At 42.0% G+C, this 22,011-nt stretch overlaps 1 protein-coding gene and 2 non-coding genes across 4 annotated transcripts; all 3 read right to left on the reverse strand.

Moving 5' to 3' along the window:
- Positions 1-5,899: 5,899 nt before the first annotated feature.
- Positions 5,900-19,715, reverse strand: LOC120032841 (eukaryotic initiation factor 4A-III). Of its 2 annotated transcripts, none has more exons than XR_005473858.1 (12): positions 19,438-19,715; positions 18,829-18,901; positions 16,284-16,350; positions 15,914-15,976; positions 15,358-15,490; positions 10,919-10,999; positions 10,451-10,592; positions 9,439-9,577; positions 8,417-8,532; positions 7,532-7,639; positions 6,330-6,522; positions 5,900-6,123 (listed from the first exon to the last, which is right to left on the reverse strand). XR_005473858.1 is itself a non-coding variant. In XM_038979051.1 (12 exons), the coding sequence occupies exons 1-12, from the start codon at positions 19,589-19,591 to the stop codon at positions 6,107-6,109; spliced, it is 1,221 nt and encodes a 406-aa protein (XP_038834979.1). In that variant the 5' UTR covers positions 19,592-19,713; the 3' UTR covers positions 5,900-6,106. The 2 variants fall into 2 exon arrangements, 1 of the variants encoding a protein (XP_038834979.1); XM_038979051.1 differs by having other exon boundaries at positions 6,330-6,457; positions 19,438-19,713.
- Positions 9,817-9,950, reverse strand: LOC120033081. Its single transcript, XR_005473918.1, has one exon. It is a non-coding gene; the product is annotated as a small nucleolar RNA SNORA54 (small nucleolar RNA).
- On the reverse strand, positions 11,259-11,392 carry LOC120033080. Its single transcript, XR_005473917.1, has one exon. It is a non-coding gene; the product is annotated as a small nucleolar RNA SNORA54 (small nucleolar RNA).
- Positions 19,716-22,011: the final 2,296 nt, after the last annotated feature.

Consider the following 22,011-nt stretch of genomic DNA (forward strand, 5'->3'; position numbering starts at 1 on the left):
AGTAAAGTAATGGGATTAAGAATATATAAATATATGGACGAGCAACCTCAGAGTGGCAAAGACTAAGATTCAGCAGAATAGTATTGAATATATAAAAAACGTATCACTTCAATAGCTACCTTCAAGACTGTCTGGAACATGAATGATTCCACAACCCTCCTTGGCCTAGGTCAAGTACTTTTTTATCCCACAAGGGGATTACACCCTCTCCTGGTGAGGAATAGTAAGCCATTTCTATCGACAACCTACAGTGCATTCAGAAAGTATTCAGACTCCTTCCCCTTTTCCACATGTTGGAAAAGGGGAAGAGATATGAGATGATTAATGCAAGATATGTAAACATTATTTATGTGAGAGATTAATGTGAGAGACGCAGACTCGGTCTCAACCTTTAAGCCTTTACTGAACACTCATCTCTTCAGGAGTTCCTATGATTGAGTGTCGTCTGGCCCAGGGGTGCGAAGGTGAACGGCAAGGCACTGAAGAGACAAACCACCCTTGCTGTCTCTGCTTGGCCGGCTCCCCTCTCTCCACTGGGATTCTCTGCCTCTATTACGGGGTCTGAGTCCCAGGCTTACTAGTGCTCTTCCATGCCGTCCCTAGGAGCGGTGCATCACTTGAGGGGGTCGAGTCACTGACGTAATCTTCCTGTCCGGTTTTGCACACCCTTGGGCTCGTGTGGTGGAGGAGATCTTTGTGGGTGGTCTGTTGATATCCCTCTGGTGGTGTAGGGGCTGCGCTTTGGAAAGGTGTGTGGGGTTATATCCTGCCTGGTTGGTCCTGTCCGGGGGTATTGTCGGACAGGGCCACAGTGCCCCCCGACCCACCCACCTCAGCCTCCAGTATCTATGCTGCAATAGTCTATGTTCCGGGGGGCTAGGGTCAGTCTGTTATAGCTGGTGTAATTATCCTGTGTTTTCTGGTGTCCTGTGTGAATTGAAGTATGCTCCCTGTAATTCTCCCTCTCCTCCTGGAGGACCTGAGCCTTAGGGCCATGCCTCAGGACTACCTGGCCTGATGACTCCTGGCTGCCCAAAGTCCACCTGTTTGAGCTGCAGTTCCAGTTTCAACTGTTCTGCCTGCGGCTATGGAACCCTGGCCTGTTCATCGGGCGTGTTACCATGTCCCGGACCTGCAGTTTCGTCTCTCTCTCTCGACCTCTCAATCTCTGAATGATCAGCTATGAAAAAACAAACTTACTGTCACCCTCTACAAACACTGTGATTATTACTTGACCCTGCTGGCCATCTATGAACGTTTGAACATCTTGAAGAACAGTCTGGCCTTAATGGCCATGTACTCTTCCACCCGGCACAGCCAGAAGAGGACTGGCCACCCTTCAGAGCCTGGTTCCTCTCTAGGTTTCTTCCGAGGCTCCTGCCTTTCTAGGGAGTTTTTCCTAGCCACCGTGCTTCTACATCTGTATTGCTTGCTGTTTAGGGTTTTAGGCTGGGTTTCTGTGTAAGCACTTTGTGACACCTGTTGATGTAAAAAGGGCTTTATAAATACATTTGAATTGAAAAAGAAAACTTTTCTCCACACCTTGTTATTGGATTTTCAACACTGCAGAATTTATGTTGTTGTAAACTTAAGTTTAGAATTTTAATTGAGAAAATAAAGACAAATACTATGGACTAAATTATTGTCACCCTGGCACTTGCACTTGGTTGCACAGTCTTTGGCCAAGATTACTGCCAACAAATGTTTCTTGTAGCCATAAATGACCTTGCTGCAACTTTCTACTGCCAATTTGGCCCACTCTTCAGCAGAAAACTGCTCTAATTCTTCAATGTTTGAGGGGTGCCCTCCACCAACTGCTGTTTTCAGCTCTCACCATAGATTATGGATGCGATTCAGGTCTGGACTCTTCGGTGGCCACTCCAGAACAGTCCAGTGTTTCTTCAACCATTCCAAGTTGCTTTTGATGGTTGTTTGGGGTTGTTGTCCTTCTGGAAGATCCACAGCCTTCAACAGAGACCGTTTTTGTTACTGGCCCAACTCACTTAACAGCTAGGCTACCTGCCGCCTCTAACGTCAATGGTGAATTGGAGTTGAACTCTGCTCAACTTAAAAAACGTATCAGTTCAATAGCTACCTTCAAGACTGTCTGGAACATGAATGATTCCACAACCCTTCTTGGCCTAGGTCAAGTACTTTTTTATCCCACAAGGGGATTACACCCTCTCCTGGTGAGGAATAGTAAGCCATTTCTATCTTCAACCTACAGTGCATTCAGATAGTATTCAGACTCCTTCCCTTTTTCCACATGTTGTTACGTTACAGGCTTATTCGAGAAAGGATTTAAAAAATACTCATCAATCTACACACAATCTACACTATAATGACAAAGCGAAAACAGGTTCTTAGAAAATGTTGCTAATTTATGCAAAACAAAAAACATATACCTTATTTACATAAGTATTCAGACCCTTTGCTATGAGACTCTAAATTGATCTCAGGTGCATCCTGTTTCCATTGTTCATTGTTGAGATGTTTCTACAACTTGGAGTCCACCTGTGGTAAATTCAATTGATTGGACATGATTTGGAAAGGCACACAAGTCTATATAAGGTCCCACAGTTGACAGTGCATGTCAGAGCAAAAACTAAGCCATGAGGTCAAAGGAACTTGTCCGTAGAGCTCCGAGACAGGATTGTGTCGAGGCATAGATCTAGGGAAGGGTACCAAAAAATGTCTGCAGCATTGAAGTTCCCCAAGAACAGAGTGGCCTCCATCATTCTTAATGGAAGAGGTTTGGAACCACCAAGACTCTTACTAGAGCTGGCCGCCCGGCCAAACTGAGCAATCGGGGGAGAAGAGCCTTGGTCAGGCAAGTGACTAAGAACCCGATGGTCACTGACAGAGCTCCAGAGTTCCTTAGTGAAGATGGGAGAACCTTCCAGGACAACCATCTCTGCAGCACGCCACCAATCAGGCCTTTATGATAGTGGTCAGACAGAAGCCACTCCTCAGTAAAAGGCACATGATAGCCCGCTTGGAGTTTGCCAAATGGCACCTAAAGGACTCAGTCCATGAGAAGCAAGATTCTCTGGTCTGATGAAACCAAGATTGAACTCTTTGGCCTCAATGCTAAGCGTCACGTCTGGAGGAAACCTGGCACCATCCTTACGGTGAAGCATGGTGGTGACAGCTGCCAAAGGTGCCTAAGGTGCTACAACACAGGAATTGAGTAATTCACTGCCAAAGGTGCTTCAACAAAGTACTAAGTAAAGGGTTTGAATACTTATGTAAATGTGACATCAGTTTTTTATTTTTAATACATTTGCAACAATTTCAAAAAAACTGTTTTTGCATGTCATTATGGGGTATTGTGTGTAGATTGTTGAGGGAAAAAAACAATTTCATCCATTTTAGAATAAGGCTGTAATGTAACAAAATGTGGAAAAAGTCAAGGGGTCTGAATATTTTCAGAATGCACTGTACATACAAAATATAATTGCAACATGTGAAGTATTGGTCCCATGTTTCATGAGCTGAATTAAAAGATCCCAGAAATGTTCTATGCGCACAAAAAGTGTATTTCTTTACACATGTACATGCCTGTTAGTGAGCATTTCTTCTTAGCCATAAGAATAATATAAGATAATCCACCCACTTGACAGGTCTGGCATATCAAGGAGCTGATTAAACATGATCATTAAAATGGGGTTGTCACAACACAATGTCCACCAGAGCTGTTGCCAGATAATTGAATGTTAATTTCTCTACCATAAGCCGCATCCACATTGAATTTTCACATTGGCAGTACGTTCAACCGGCCTCACAACCGCGGACCACGCGTAACCACACCAGCCCAGGTCCTCCCCCGGCTTCTTCACTTGCAGGGTCGGATAGCTGATGAAACTGGTTTTGCACAACCAAACAATTTCTGCACACAGTCAGAAACCGTCTCAGAGAATCTCATCTGCGTGCTATCCAGGGTCTTGACCTGACAACAGTTTGGCATCGTGACCGGCTTTAGTGGGCAAATGCTCACCTTCGATGGCCAATGGCACACTGGAGAAGTGTGCTCTTCACTGATGAATCCCGGTTTTAATTGTACGTCGTGTGGGTGAGCAGTTTGCTGATGTCAACGTTGTGAACAGAGTGCATATTGTACCTGAAACCTTTTTCACTTTTGATACTTAAGTATATTTAAAACCACATACTTTGACTCAAGTAGTATTTTACTGGGTGACTTTTACTTGTAATTTTCTATTAAGGTTTCTTTACTTTTACTCAAGTACGAAAACGTTATACTTTTCCCACCACTGCCTAAACCAAGGTGTTGGTCTTCCATCACTTACCGCTAGGAAATCCAACTTTGAAAAAGGTTTCAGATACAATATGTTATCAGTAAAACGAATGTGACATCCATAGGCAGGAGTGAGCTCTTCCCATCCTCCTGCCTCCACATTACTTACTAAGCCAACTGAAGCTCATTTACTGCATTTTTATACAACTGAAAAACTCAAATGCTGTTTGGAGAAGAAAAAGAGAACCCAGTCATTATCACATTGACTGCTGTGGTTTTATCAACCTCAGTCGGTCTACAAACACAGCCTATTAGCTATACAATTAGCCACTACACGAACTCTGCACCGGAATGAAAAACTAGAATACATACAGAGGGATCCGATAGCAGAAAGTTTTTGCAGCTAATTTCCTGCAATTCTACACATTTTACCTCGACTAGTATATCTGAGGGAGAGTGACTAACAGAATCAAAATGGTGGCCCCGAGACACGAGCATAGCCACGGGCATAGCCGTTACTAGTCCGACACCAATATAGCCAGCCGTCTGTAGTGCGGGCAGCGATTCTCAACCAAAATTGAGTGGTGGGAGGTTGAGCAGTATGGAATTATTGAAAAGGAAAAAATGTTTCCAGTTAATATGGTGGCAGGTGACCTCAATGTTAAAGTGTTAGGCCAGTAACCAAAAAGTTGCTGGTTTGAATACCAGAGCTGACAAAGGTAAAAAATATGTAGTAGTGCCCTTCGGCAAAGCATTTTGTTTTCTTGTTACATTAATTAAATCAATAGAGCCTTATAGTTTCCCACATTGCATTTTGGCACAAATTTTCCACCTGCGCAAGTATTTGGTCACTACTGAGGTGACACGCTGAAATGTGGGTCCCGAGACAAAATCCACTGCCCTATGGATTACTCGACTTGTCATGCATATTTTCCAGTACCTACAACAGTACTCAGCTTTACCAACTCCATCATCTCAGTCAGACGCCATCACCTACACCCTCATTCATCATCACGGTCATCCATGTCCCCATTATCAAACAACGGATCTGGTAAATAAACTTTTTTTTAAATGAAACCTTGGCCGTATTTCAATCCAAGGCACTTTATAGAGCAGCGCACTAGGCAGTAGACAAAGTGTCTTTTAAAAGGTAATTAACGCATGGGCCATAATTAGCAGGTATCCAAGAATGGAATCACTGCAAACACCTGGGAAATTCCATTTAAAATGACACCTTGGTTGGCTGTCCAAAAGCACTATAACACACATTGGACTGAATCCTGGCACAAGACTGACAGTTGCACCTGGAGGCCTATAGAAGTCTAACAGAAGACGTGATTGTAAAGTAATAGAACTAACTTATATCTCATGATCTTAGTTCATTCATCTACCACATCACACAGAATGTAATTGTAAACAAATACTATAGCCTCATAACATGGTTAAAACTACACTTTTGATCTCAAGGATGGATGGTCAGTCCTTGCAACCATAGCCCTTTCTATGAATTTGAGAGTGGTTACATTTTCCCAGCCCAATCCCTTTGCTGTTTATCAAAACAAAATGGTTGGGGTACCCATTTCATTGTTTTTCCAAAATCCCAGATTGCCCCTTTAAAAACAGGGAAAAGAAAATGAACCTGCATTCAAATGGGAAACAAAATGTTCTTTATTTACAAAACAACTGATGGTTGCAGTAGGCATTTCCCTTAGAATACAATAGTCATCACAAATTCAAAGGCTGTTCCAAAGCTACTATTAAAAACAAAACAAATGAGACAAGAATTCTAAGTAAATAAAAAGGGGTCCAAAGTGTAATCAAAGCGGTCTCTCCACTTCCATCACCAGCGCCTTAGATCAGGTCAGCCACTGAGGAGAACAAATGTCATGTTAATGACAGCCATCTAATGTCAATGCCCATTTTTGTAAAAGAACCCCAGGTCTATATGGCCCTAAATCTGTACACCCACTATATGGTTGAAACAAAACTGAACACTTACATTTAGTTGCTTGAACCAAAACAGCAATACTAAACACATCAACATTGTCAATTAAATACTCAGACGGGAATTTACCGTTCATTGGCATTTCATCGATCTGTGTGGAATAGTACTGCTCAATGTCACGGAGAATACGGATGTCGTCGTTCTTCACAAAGTTAATGGCCACACCCTTGCGGCCGTAACGGCCCGATCGGCCAATCCTATGAAGAGAGGAGGTTGAGGGACAAAAACACCAGTAAATCGTTGCCCTGACAAGCCGAAGCTCCTGGAAAGAGATCAGGGTCGTAATGAGGATAGATGTGGTAAAGAGATCAATGGAATGCAGACAATGGGGGAGCGAAGGGCACTGGATTGGCCTACATTCAACAAATCTGATCTAAGTGGATATGTCAAAACCGTCATGATTGATGTACTGTAACAGGACCAGAATGTGGTTACTAAAATCCAATTTGGATATATTTTGCTGTTTTCGCTGCATAACATTTAGACATTTTTCCAAGTTTAGAGCAAGTGACTGCTAAATGCTAACTCCTGTTTGTATAATCTGGTAGCATAGCTAGCATACAGAAATCAGTGGTGATAGCCAGTCATTTTTAACTGTAATGCAGTTGATTGATGACACGAACGTATTGGGGTTGACATTCAAACAAGCATTAGACTTATTTTTACCGTAACAGTGTGAAACATACATTTACAGCCTAAAATGTAGGCACATTTTGCTGGGGGCAATGGGGAGATTCAGGACGGAGATACAGGTGGGAAAACGGTGCAGCCTTTTTAATGCTATCTTGGCTGAGCTCCTATGTCAATCACCGGGAAACGGACACCAACATCTGAAGAGGTAAGGTCTTTTCGTTTAGCCAGTCGCTCACAATTAGCTGGATGGCTATAGCGATTAGCTTTGAATCACTACAAGTGGTGCGGTGCAAACCAATTTATTGGATGCGTATGACAGCTCCCCAAAGAGCAAGTATAAATGCTCTGACTTCTGCAGAGTCCGCATCGCTGTAAATGCTGTACGGCCACTACAGATGTCGGATTGACCATAAAAATAGGCTTTTAGTGTCCTGAGAGACTGAACAGAGAAAAAGGTACAAAACGTACCCTCTGCCACTCTCTGGGTTTTACTGTGGCACAGGAATGGAACCCACAGCTCAAACTGAGGAATGCGCCAGGTGATTTTCCCGACTTCACCGTTGTCCGAATAGCCACATTGCATACCCAATATCGCTTAGTTTCAATAGTAGTTCTCCGAGCCGGGCAGCCAGACGTACCTGTGGATGTACAGCTCTCTGTTGTTGGGCAGGTCGTAGTTGATGATGAGGGACACCTGGGGCACGTCCAGACCTCGGGCCCACACATCAGTGGAGATAAGCACTCGGCTACAGGGGGAGAGGAGATCCACGTTAGGCCAAACCAAGGTCGTTTTCACTTGGAACTAAACGGGCTCAAACGGGGAGGGACTATCTGAACTTTGGAAAATGTTTTTGCTACGGTGTGCACCAATTAATACGACCCAAGTCCACCCCTGGGAGAATTTAAAGAACAACGCGTAGACATGTTTCCAGGGAGTGAACAGAGAAACAGTACAAGACGTACTGGACCACTGCCACTCTCTGGGTTTTACTGTGGCACAGGAATGGAACACAGAGCTCTCACTAAGGACTGAGCCAGGTTACGAACAGTGCTATGAAGAATGCCCATTTAAGTGTTCAGTCCACTAGTACGCTTTATCTAGTGTGGGAAACTGTCCGGTGTTGTATATGAAAAGACAACATTCTCTATCGGGTGGACCAGAAAGAATCCAGACGATACAGTACATTGTCATATATTAGGATCTAAATGTTCTTCCTGCTAAGAGACTGTTCGACCAACTAAGCTAAGATAACGTCTCTGGCCATCAAACGACTCAGATATACACCCAGATGTGCAAATTATTGGTGACTGCACACTGAGAATAAAAAATTAATTTAAAAAGTTAAGTGTAAGAACAGCTTCAACTTTCTCATAGAAATATGACAAAGTAACTACTGACACGAGCGCACATTCACTATTGACAAATATTGACCCAGTGGTCACACACCCAAAAGATGAATTAACTTATTGAATAGCCTTCAAAGATTGATTGGGATGCTAAAAACAGAATATTTCATCATTACCTGGCGCCGGACCGGAACTCTTTCATGATGGACTCCCTCTCCTTCTGGGGCATGTCTCCGTGCATGGAGGAAACGGTGAAGTTGGCCTCCCTCATCTTCTCAGTCAGCCAGTCAACCTATCGCAAGCAGAGCGAGGACAAATAGAGGCTCAGGCCCAAACGTATGACGACGCATTTCAGGGATCGTGCCAAACATGCTCCCTGAAATACACAATGTAGGGAATAGGGTGCCATTTAGGACGCACCCTATGACGGGGCTTTATGTTCCTAGAGAGTGAACAGAGCAACGGTACAAGGCGTACTGGATCCCTGCCACTCTTTGGGCTTTAGCGTGGCACTGCAATGGAACCCACAGCTCACACTGAGGACGGAGCCAGGTTAGGAACAGTGCAAACAAAGATTATCATGACATTCAGCGGTGTGTTCAATGAGAGGTTGAGGAAACACTGGCATTCATTTGTCAAACTAACAAATGTCAAAGCATGTTGGCCCCGGGGAGACGGAAGCACGACAAAATAGCCGGGACCTCTTCATTTTTTCTCTAACAACGGTGGGAATGTATTTTGAATGTATTTTGTTCTGATACAAAACTGAAAACCATACGCAACATATCTTCACTGCGCTTGACATACTCCACAAGCAAACATCTTCGTGTCGGGACATTTGGACAGTGCTTATAAATTGAACCTGCTAAATAGTTGCATTTAAAAATGTCAAGTACACATTACCGATCGAATACAAACCTTCAAATGGAGTACTCCTGCCCATCCCTATTTTTTTACCAATACATATAGGCTAAGGGAGACAATACTGACTAGGAGGAAAAACATACAATAACTGTCAACAGCTGCCAACAACCCAAGTAGCTCCAGTGAAGTTTCTCCTAGGCACAGATCTAGGATCAGCTTCCCCTCCCTTAATCCCAACTTGAACTATTATTGGGGGAAAATGCTAAACTGACCGAAGTTCAGTGTTAGGGGCAACCTCGCAATAAATGTCACTTTGTTTTAGTTGTGTACAGACCTTCCGCTTGGTGTTGCAGAAGATGACCGCCTGCGTGATGGTGAGGGTGTCGTACAGGTCACACAGGGTGTCAAACTTCCACTCCTCCCTCTCTACTGCCACAAAGAACTGCTTGATGCCCTCTAGAGTCAACTCATCACTGGGATAGGGAAAAGGAAGAGAGGGGTTAACGCAGTATTGGACCACTTCTGCTGCTAAAGGAACCCATCTGAATACTCTTCCCAGTGAGTGCAGGTCTTCCTATTCCAGTTAACTCCGAACTTTCCATATAATCTTTTCTAGGCAGGGCGCAAAGGCCCCAAAAAGACCATACCTTCAACAAAAATACATCGCAATTGAAGTTGAGCCGCATGTAGTTTGCCATGACGGGGTTTTGTTTCATGTTCCCAGAGAGCGAACAGAGAAACGGTACAAGACGTACCGGACCCCTGCCACTCTCTGGGCTTTACTGTGGCACTGGAATGGAACCCACAGCTCACACTGAGGACTGAGCCAGGTTACGAACAGTGCCAAAGGGAAGATTTCCTTGACTCGGCTATATAATAGTCAGAAATACTGGTATAGATAAGACGGAGCATTTCGCTTTTCTCTTCTGAAAGGTCACACAGGAATGGTGGGGGACTTTTCGATTTAAGCATGGCTGATTCGCTGATGACTATATGAGGTTTGTATTCAGACTAAACCGGTCCCAAATCACTCTCAACGCCTCGCCACTAACTCCTGGATGATTGCAGATGTATAGGGTCTGGATACGTATAAGCAGTTCAGTGGTGGAGCATCCACTATATTGCTTCCACCTTACAGACCTGCAGAAACAAAGGGTTAGGGCCATGGGGTAGGGAGCGATTTAGGACCCGGCTGACTTACTTCCCCCCCCTTGTATACATTACACAATGCTGCCCCCTAGAGTTCACAACTTGAACGAGTCTTAACACAGCGACCAGGTTGGTTCCGCTAGGCTAGAAACCAGGGTGATACTTCCTAATATACATCCGAGTAACGCTCGACTCACCGTTTGACCAGGATGCGGATGGGGTCGGTCATGAACTTGTTGGTCATCTCCAGGATCTCGTGGGGCAGCGTGGCGCTGATCAGACAGACCTGGGTGGCGGGGGGCAGGTACCGGTACACGTCGTAGATCTGCTCTTTGAAACCTGCCGGACGGGTAAGGGAAAGATATTCAGTTTCCCCTTCATATTACACTACACGTCCTGGGAAAAGCCGCGCAGACCGTCAAAACGACTTTCCTGTGCAATAGTGTCTGAGACCAAGCGTCCCTGCCTGCCGTGGGTTGCAGACAGGGATAGTAGGAAACTAGTTGTGTGCAGGGGGAACGACAAAGCAGCACTGAAACGTATCCTGCTTTACCACGTGACCTCTTGTTCTGGTTGTTTTTTGGGCAACCGGAGACCAGAAACACACAACTGGAAGATGTCTTTCCGTTTCACCTTTGTAATGCACAACAGCGTGTCTGGCCTACCCTTGTTGAGCATTTCGTCTGCTTCGTCCAGCACCAGCATCTTGATGGCACGCGTCCTCAAACTCCTCCTGCGGATCATATCTGAAAGAACAGAGAGAGCAGTGCCTGCATTATGGAGGGGACTCTTCTCAATTCATACTCTGACTTTGAAGACGCAACCCTTGTGGTGACTACAGGGAGCCCAATTCATGTCTACTCGTGCATATTTTCTTAGTTACCTTCCTTTGAAATGTTCTGGTCTCAGGTAAATCATGTGAAAAATGTGATTGATGGCTGGAGTGGGACCAAAAGTCATTGATTTACTATCCTTCTTTCCCCTGTCTGTGTTACATGGGAGGGGTCATGTTCCCAGAGAGTGAACAGAGCAACGGTACAAGACGTACTGGACCCCTGCCACTCTCTGGGTTTTACTGTGGCACTGGAATGGAACCCACAGCTCACACTGAGGACTGAGCCAGGTTACGAACAGTGCAAAAATGATGATTTTCTTTACTTTACTGTTGTCCTAAGTATGCCGAGTTGCCTCATTAAATAAAAGGTACAAACCGTTTCAATGAAGGCAGATGCAGACTAGAAGTCGACCGATTATGAATTTTCAACGCCGATGCCGATTATTGGAGGACCAAAAAAAGCCGATACCGATTAATCGGCCGATTTAAAAAAAAAAATTGCATTTATTTGTAATAATGACAATTACAACAATACTGAATGAACACTTATTTTAACTTAATACAAAAATCAAATCAATTTAGTCTCAAATAAATAATGAAACATGTTCAATTTGGTTTAAATAATGCAAAAACAAAGTGTTGGAGAAGTAAAAGTGCAATATGTGCCATGTAAAAAAGCTAACGTTTAAGTTCCTTGCTCAGAACATGAGAACATATGATAGCTGGTGGTTCCTTTTAATAACCTCTTAAGGATTAGGGGTGGAGTTTACACTTTTGGGGAAAATCGTTCAAAATTTAAAACGGCCTCCTACTCAATTCTTGCTCGTACAATATGCATATTATTATTAATATTGGATAGAAAACTCTAGTTTCTAAAACAGTTCTAATTATTTCTCTAAGTGAAACAGAAATCTTTTTACAGCCCATTTCCTATCCGGAAGTGAGATTTTCAAAATCGAGGCCTCTCTTCAAAAGCTTCTCTATAAAAGGGCATGTCACTTATGACTGTAGAAACACGCCATACGCCTTCCCCTGGGTGTCATGCGGAAGTGAGAGCAGAAATGAGGTGATTATCTCGTTCAGGGAATGATTACAACCTCTTTGATTGAGAGGACCGCCATTTATTTTTTGTTGGGAGGCGCGAATTTGGACCTGGTATTGCCTCCTGGAAAACCGTCCTTATTGATGAATATGATCTCTGGCTTCGATTTTATTCGATACATGTCACAGAATCATCCTAAAGTATGTTTTTTCAATATAGTTTAATTATATTATTGAAATTTATTCTGGACTTTAGACGTGATGCGACGCAAGAATTTTGTCAAGATGGAGAGGTTAGCGTCGCACTGCCAGTGTGCTTGCTAATTCAAGAGGGAAATCGTTCGTTCTGGATCGAAATAAAGACGTTTCTGAACAAAGGACCCCTTGGAGAACATTCTGATGGAAGATCAACAAAGATAAGGACCCAATTTGGGATGCTTTTTCATATATCTGTCGAACTGTGCTATGCTACCGTTCGACTAGAATCAATGTTGCTGTGTGCTAGCTAATGTAGTAAGCTAATATAACGATATATTGTGTTTTCGCTGTAAAACACTTAGAAAATCGGAAATATTAGCTATATTCACAAGATCTTTGTCTTTCATTTGCTATCCACCATATATTTTTCTGAAATGTTTTATGATGTGTAATTAGGTAGTTGACGTTGGTGTCTATTTACTCTGGCTGCTCCCGTGCTATTTCTGACTATGATAGCTATGATGGTAGCAGTAATGTAAAACTGATTTATAGCTCAAATATGCACATTTTTTGAACAAAACATAGATTTATTGTGTAACATGTTATAGGACTGTCATCTGAGGGAGTTGTTTCTAGGTTAGTTAGGTTGGTTCTAGGTTAGTTAGGTTGGCTTTGTGCATGCTACCTGCATGCTACCGGTGCTGTGAAAAATGTCTGTCTGTCTTTTGTATTTGGTGGTGAGCTAACATAAATATACGTGGTGTTTTCGCTGTAAAACATTTTAAAAATCGGAAATATTGGCTATATTCACAAGATCTTTGTCTTTCATTTGCTGTCCACCATATATTTTTCTGAAATGTTTTATGATGTGTAATTAGGTAGTTGACGTTGGTGTCTATTTACTCTGGCTGCTCCCGTGCTATTTCTGACTATGATAGCTATGATGGTAGCAGTAATGTAAAACTGATTTATAGCTCAAATATGCACATTTTTTGAACAAAACATAGATTTATTGTGTAACATGTTATAGGACTGTCATCTGAGGGAGTTGTTTCTAGGTTAGTTAGGTTGGTTCTAGGTTAGTTAGGTTGGCTTTGTGCATGCTACCTGCATGCTACCGGTGCTGTGAAAAATGTCTGTCCTCTTTTGTATTTGGTGGTGAGCTAACATAAATATACGTGGTGTTTTTTCTGTAATACATTTAAAAAAATCGGACATGTTGGCTGGATTCACAAGATGTTTATCTTTCAAATGCTGTATTGGACTTGTTAATGTGTGAAAGTTAAATATTTCAAAAAAAATTTTTTTTGAATTTCCCGCTCTGCCTTTTCAGTGGAATGTGGGATGAGTTTCGCTAGCGGAACCCCTGTCCTAGACAGGTTAACATGAGTCTTCAATATTCCCAGGTAAGAAGTTTTAGGTTAAGGTTATTATAGGACTATTTCTCTCTATACCATTTGTATTTCATATACCTTTGACTATTGGATGTTCTTATAGGCACTTTAGTATTGCCAGTGTAACAGTATAGCTTCCGTCCCTCTCCTCGCAGCTACCTGGGCTCGAACCAGGAACACATCAACAGCCACCCTTGAAGCATCGTTACCCATCGCTCCACAAAAGCCGCGGCCCTTGCAGAGCAAGGGGAACAACTACTCCAAGTCTCAGAGCGAGTGACGTTTGAAACGCTATTAGCGCGCACCCCGCTAACTAGCTAGCCATTTCACATCGGTTACACCAGCCTAATTTCAGGAGTTGATAAGCTTGAAGTCATAAACAGCTCAATGCTTGAAGCACAGTGAAGAGCTGCTGGCAAACGCACGAAAGTGCGGTTTGAATGAATGCTTACGAGCCTGCTGCTGCCTACCACCTCTCAGACAGACTGCTCTATCAAATCATAGACTTAATTATAATAACACACAGAAATATGAGCCTTATGTCATTAATATGGTCAAATCCGGAACCTATCATTTCGAAAACGTTTATTCTTTCAGTGAAATACGGAACCGTTCCGTATTTTATCTAACGGATGGCATCCCGAAGTCTAAATATTGCTGTTACATTGTACAACCTTCAATGTTATGTCATAATTATGTACAATTCTGGCAAATTAATTACGGTCTTTGTTAGGAATAAATGGACTTCACACAGTTCGCAACAAGCCAGGCGGCCCAAACTGCTGCATATACCCTGACTCTCACAATTCCCCTAGCTAAAGGAAATTCATGTTAGCGGGCAATATTAACTAAATATTCAGGTAAGAAATATATACTTGTGTATTGATTTTAAAGAAAGGCATTGATGTTTATGGTTAGGTACACATTGGTGCAACGACAGTGCTTTTTTTTGCGAATGCGCTTGTTAAATCGCCCGTTTGGCGAAGTAGGCTGTGATTCAATGATAAATTAACAGGCACCGCATCAATTATATGCAACGCAGGACACGCTAGATAAACTAGTAATATCATCAACCATGTGTAGTTAACTTGTGATTATGTTAAGATTGATTGTTTTTTATAAGATAAGTTTAATGCTAGCTAGCAACTTTCCTTGGCTTCTTGCTGCCCTCGCGTAACAGGTAGTCAGCCTGCCACGCAGGCTCCTCATGGAGTGCAATGTAAGGCAGGTGGTTAGAGCGTTGGACTAGTAACCGGAAGGTTTCAAAAACGAATCCCCGAGCTGACAAGGTAAAAATCTGTCGTTCTGTCGTTCAGATCTGTCGTTCTGCCCCTGAACAAGGCAGTTAACCCACCGTTTCTAGGCCGTCATTGAAAATAAGAATGTTTTCTTTAACTGACTTGCCTAGTTAAATAAAGGTGAAAAAAATTTAATTGGCCACAATCGGTGTCCAAAAATACCAATTACCGATTGTTATGAAAACTTGAAATCGGCCCTAATTAAAATCGGCCATTCCGATTAATCGGTCGACCTCTAATTCAGACTGAACCCACGAAGTGAAACAGCGAAATGCAGCTGGGCAGACACAGACGTTCATACCTCTGGATAGTAGAAGGTTAGGGTCCAGGGAACTCACCAAACACTCTCCCAGGGGTCCCTGCTACCACGTGCTGGCCATAGTCCAGTTTGCGGATGTCCTCACCCACGTTTGTCCCTCCGATGCAGGAATGACACTGGACGTTCATGTAGTCACCTAGGGCCAGGAGCACCTAGAGGGAGGTGAAGGGATTTTAACATCTGAATAATAGGAGACAATGATTGCATCCAAATTGTCTACTCTTCTACTGGAGTGTGCACTTGCACACTCCCCGTCACGGATTTAAACAATGGTGGAAACTCCCTCCAGTCAAGGCTTTCACCAATTCAAACCTTTGCCAATGTTCTGATCTGGGCTTGTTCAGTCGGCATAGAACAGGAGAAAATGTTTTGAAACAGAAAGGTACAATCAAATAAACACTTGTTCCCATTTTTCGTTGCACAGCGTTCTGTTGAATTAACAGGACCTGCCCAATAGCAACACTTTGTTGTAATACATTTTGCTACTGTGTGCCCTACTGAACACGAACAACCCTTCTCTCCCAAAGCAGTTTTTCCCCAGTCCATCAGAAGACAATTGATATTCAGTCACATACCTTCTGTATCTGTCCAGCCAACTCTCTGGTAGGAGCCAGGATCAGTGCCTGGGTTTCACGCACCTGTAACAAAACCAACAACAAAAAAATCACGTTGCTCACGTTGTCCAAACTCCACATATTCAGAGTGCGAGAAAATTTCACAAAATGTTGGATGATCCAAAACTGATATGTGATGATAACGGTACCTACAACAGGGCTTGTATTCATGTAGCCTCTCAAAGTAAGAGTGCTGATCGAGGATGTCATCCCACATGTTCATATAAAATGATTAATTATGATCCAAAAGGAAAAACTGATACTAGATCAGCCCTCCTACTCTGAGACGCTGGATACGGGCCCTAGTCTGCACACAACCTTACTCAAATACCTGAATGTCAAGACACTGCAGCACTGATACGCAAAACGTGGCAGTCTTTCCTGTTCCTGACTGAGACCTAAAGAAAGGTGTTGAAGAACAGAGAAAGATTGTATTCAACAGCCACGATAAACAAACATTCGAACAAGGGCCTTGGGGAGTATTTATATTCATTAGGTTGGAAACTGTTTACTCCAAATTAGTGATGCACCGGCATGACATTTTTGGCCGATGTCGATATTTTTCCGTGGCAAAAAAAACAATACCCGATATTTAACGGGCTTTTAAGCATTCTAGTACAGTTAAATAGTTAACACACACACAGCGGTCTAAGGCACTGCATCTCAGTGCAAGAGGCATCACTACAGTCCCTGGTTCGAATCGAGGCGGTATCACATCCGGTCGTGATTGGGAGTCCCATAGGGCAGCGCACAATTAGCCCAGTGTCGTCTGGGGTAGGCCGTCATTGTAAATAAGAATATATTCTTAACTGACTTGCCTAGTTAATTAAAGGTTACACACACACCACACTGACCAAAAAGTTATTTTGTTGGCATTAACGTATGCCCCCATTATCAGCAAAACATAATCAAAACCTTTTTCTTTCACTTACTTGCTGTGCTGTTCCGTTGTTCATTTGTTTAGTCGTTTTATTCTCAACCAGGATTTCTATGGAACGCTGTTTGGGTCTTTGCGTGTCAAAAAAGATACGTGTCAAATAAGCTTGTTGACCAATCAGGACCTGAATGACTGCTCGTCACATAATTTAACACGTTCATACATTTTTTACGTAGTTATTACACTATCACTCGTATTTCATATGTCACAACGATTCATCGATACGTATGCTATGATGTTGGTAAAGTTGTCTCAGGCACCTACAATGCTGGTAATTAAAAAAGAACCTAGCTAGCTCATGGATGCAAACAATGTTCTTCCCCAAAAACATAGCAAAATGACTATGTTTCAGTAGCTATAGTTAGCTAGCTAGCTATATAGCTAGGTGTCATCTAAAATAACCCTGATGTATAAGACAGGTCTTATTTGATTAATGGTGGTCTGACCCATCTATGTGAAGCTAGCCACAATGGTGGACTTTGCAGTTACTTTTATTTTGAAGGTTATGTCATTGATAGGGATGCAAATGCATACAAATAGTAGAATTATGCCATAATTGAATAGATCATGCTGAACGAGGTTGGAATGTTATATAAAATCAACAAAATACAATAATTTGACAAATCTGTTGAAATCACACTGGATGTATTATACTTTAGAATTGCATTGGGGCATACTTATTTCACTGTACAGCCTTACCTATGGATTGTGGATCAATGACACTCAGAGAACATTAGCATCTACTCAGTGACACCCAGAGAACATTAGCATCATAGCTCTTATTGCGGGACTCTGAAACAAATGAATTGAGCCACATGTATTATTGTCTACCTATGTGTATTGAGCACTATTCCAGAGGAAAAACAACACTGCCATGATGCTTTGGAGTCTGATAACCGAGGAGAACTTTGGGAAAAATATCTTAGGTATTGAGTAGACCGTTAGCCCATTTCATTGACCCCCAATCCGTAGGTAAAGCTGTACAGTGCAATATTAATGTCAATACACACAATAGGCTGACTGGGGAGGTGACTTCAGTCACACGATAAGAGCTACAATGCTAATATTTGCGTAAACTCTTCACAGCTGTGTGAAGCTTGCATGTGCAAATTCAGAACACACAACATTCTATAATAGAACTGTTATTTGACAAATTAAAAGCTTATGTAACGTATTAAATAGTGCGATTGTCAAATTGTGTTATTTGACACGCAAAGACCGAAACGGCATTCCATAGTATGTCGTGAGGTTAATAGCAGTTACACTATTACTGTGTAACGCCGGTAGGGCAACAGCTGAACAATAGCGCACCTGGTAACAGTGTGTACCGGTGATCGACCAGTCGCGAAAGCCAAATTCACCCACAACAAGAGAACGGTTGATTGCGAAAGGCAATGAATTCAATTATCTTGGCGTTAATGGATTTCGCCTTTGAATCGTCTCCCTGAAATTCTTACTTTTTCAAATGACTGCTCGACTTGTTGACGGCTCGATCCACTCAGCAGACATTGTGGGCTAGGTTAGGAATGCTGTGTTGTTAGTGTAGCGCAACATTTTACGTGGCGTCATTACATCATGTACCTTTGTTATTATAGCTCAGCTTTGACATCGTTTTTTAAACATCGCCGTTAAACTACACATCGGGCCGATACCGTTGTTGGCTTTTTTAGCTAGTATCGGCAGATTCCGATAGGTTCACCAATATATTGTGCATCCCTACTCCAAATGTAAAATGTTTGTTTCTACTGGACTAATTCAGGTAGCCCTTATTTGATTCCTAAAGCAAACGGTTTCCATTGCTAAAGACAAAACATTTTAAAACAGAATCCAACTAATGAATACACCCCTGGTGAATAGCCAAAGTTCCAAACATTTAACTATATTGTGTAGCTCTGGACATTGTGTTTCTCCAGCGTAAACAGTCATTAAAGTTACTTACTGTGCAATGACATCTCTACCCTTGATGATCTGTTTAATTGCTCTTTGTTGGATTGCGGAAGGCTTCTCGAATCCTGAGAATAAGAAATAAAAGGTGGTTAATTATGTAGGCCCATGAAACTCTTTCCAGTGAAATAGTTCAATTAACATTACATACTATTCATGTAAACCTTTGAGCAACTGGAAGTACTGAATATATTTCCAGTTGTGCAGACTGTTCGTGTCAAATGTTATTATTACTGGCTAGAACAAATGGCGGCACAAGCAGAGCAAAATGCTCACACACAAATATTAATCAACATGTGAGGAAAACGCAACATGTAATAAATACTAAAGGGGGTGGGACATGCTAATTAGCTAACATTAGCTAGGTATCGAGTTAGCTAGTTTCAATGAAACGAATTATTAACTAGGTAACGTTAGTTGGCTAACGCTAACTAATGAAAAACAAATACAACATTCTGGCTTTTTTCATCCAACACTCGCAGTATGTGTTGGTTCTGAGTGTGCAACTGAATCATGATGTACAGAAAATGTGTTCAAATAACTAACTTTGGTAACGTTAGCTGCCTATATGGGCCCACTGTCCGAAACAAACCCCCGGACCTACCGTATGCGTATATCCCACGGAGGAGATCCTCTCGTAGGCCCATCGTGTCGAAAGTAGGAGTAACATCGACCTCCTCGCTGGTCTCAAACTCGATCTTGGTCATGTCTTCCTCCTTCAATAGACGCCTCGTGCGCGGTACAGTGGCTACTTCCATGGCTTTTGTGAGCGTATTCACAAAATACGAATGAAATCGACAACTTCACCAACTCGAGTTGTGCTGCTGTAAGTAGAAAAAAAGACCGCCGCATGTGTCGCTCTAGTGACGCCGAAAGCAAGAGACGAGAATTTGCATTACGTATTCTGTGTCGTCATCATAGAGATCCGATTAAAGGTGTACCAAAGATAAACCAAGATAGATCACAGCTTGTTGTTTTCAATGGAAACAATGAGTCATAGTGGGAACAAACAAGGAGGTGGGCAGAGCCAAGCAAGTGATATCCTATTGGCGCGTTCAAGTATCTGCATATTTCCGCTACGGAAGGCCTACTCTGTGACGAGGCAAGTCAGTTAAGAACAAATTATTATTTAAAATGACGGCCTACACCGGACGACGCTGGGCCAATTGTGCACCGCCCTATGGGACTTCCAATCGCGGCCTGTTGTGATACAGCCTGGATTCGAACCCAGGTGTCTGTAGTGACACCTCCAGCGCAGAGATGCAGTGTCTTAAAACCGCTTTGCCACTCGGGAGCCCCAATAACTAATTCTAAACAGCGCGACTTTATTATTCAGGATAAAGTCTACAAAACTTAGTCCATTCTGTTCATAACATATTCTAGTTTGCGAACATAAAACTGTATTAAGATGAAATGTTTCATCGATGAGAAAATTTGCAGAATATCGGCCAAAATACATCTCCCACTTCCCGCCAGTGGGCGTCCTCTCACTACCATATTTGGTAGTAAGTGGAAACGTCAACCGGATGCTTCACATTTATACAACCATTAAATATCTGTCTCATTGAAATAAATGTATCATTGTTCTATCTGTGGGTGCACTACAGAAATCGCTGCGCCATTTCCTGGTTGCTAACTAGGAATATATATATTTTTTAAATTTAAAAATAGGAATATATGCCGCGTTCACGTACTAGTAGGGAATAGAAAACTCAGAACATTTCTGACTTGCTTACTGGTTGAACACAGCGCGTGTATATCTACTACCAGTTAGCAAATCAGAAAATTCAGAGTTTCCTAGTTCTGACAAGCACAGGAACGTAGCAATACAGAGAAGGAACTGTCAGATGTATCATAATAGCCCGGAAGTAAAGCCACACTGGGAGCCAAATTTGAAATGGAATAGATTGAATACATGGAGCAGGTTTGAAAAAATCGCATTAAACATGGTTAAAATTTTCGGAAGGTCTGTCATCACCATTCATGTAATACATTAAACATCAGATGGAACTGGGGAGCTATTTCATAGTTTTTTCACGGCTATATTTCAAATTTCAATCTTATAGCAACCCTATGCTTGGTATGACTGTTATGGTCAGAGCAGACCATCCGATATGCGCTTTAGTTACATATTTATACACCCCAAATTCTAATTTCATCCCTTACTTGTATGTGTATTGGAGTTCCAATCCAAACACCCTCCATTTTATCTTGGTTCAATTTAGCTTGAGCGACTTCTTTGTATAAATAAAAATGATTGTTTAATCTATTCAACTCATCTTGATTTCTGATTACGACATCATCGGCATAAGCAAGTGCGACAACAGGCTGTCTAGAGCTGGTGATAGTACCTTGAATACTTGGATCTTCTTTCATTTGCTTTAGGAGAGGGCTAATAGCTATTACATACAAGGCTGTGCTAAGTGGGCAACCCTGCTTCACCCCCCTTTCAATTTCAAAAGATTTCGGTCAGGAAACCATTTACATTAACTTGGACAGTAGATCGGCATACAGTAACTTAATCATGTCAATTAATGGACTTGGGAACCCATAACATTTCAATACAGACCATCAATATTCACGTAAACCATAATTAAAAGCTTTTTCTAAACAAAACACAAAATGTAGAAATCAAATTCAGATGTGGATGTAGTAATATCTTTCAGCGTACAGATGTTGTCCCACATGAAACTCCCTTTGATGGCAAATGTTTGCTCTTTTTCTTTTATGGTATCAAGAACCCCATTTAGTCTGTTCATGATTATTTCCACTAAGATCTTATAGTCTAACTTTATTAATGACAGTCAATGGCGTGTATTCATGGATGTGTATTGTTAGATATTACTGCAATGTTGTAGCTAGGAACACAAGCATTTCGCTATAACACCTGCAATAACATATGCTAAACGTGTATGCGACCAATAACATTTTATTTTATTTTATTCTCTGTACTGGCCAACAATTATAATGGTGATTCAGATTCATACATTGTTGACCCTGCCCTAAGAGGATGGAAGTTCAATATGTACAGTGCCATTCAAAGTTTGGACACACCTACTAATTCCAGGGTTTTTCTTTATTTTTACTATTTTCAACATTTTACAATAATAGTGAAGACATCAAAACATGAAATAACACAATGTAGTAACCAAAAAAGTGTTAAACAAATCAAAATATA

This window comes from Salvelinus namaycush, chromosome 39, assembly GCF_016432855.1.
Source record: "Salvelinus namaycush isolate Seneca chromosome 39, SaNama_1.0, whole genome shotgun sequence".
Taxonomy (NCBI): domain Eukaryota; kingdom Metazoa; phylum Chordata; class Actinopteri; order Salmoniformes; family Salmonidae; genus Salvelinus; species Salvelinus namaycush.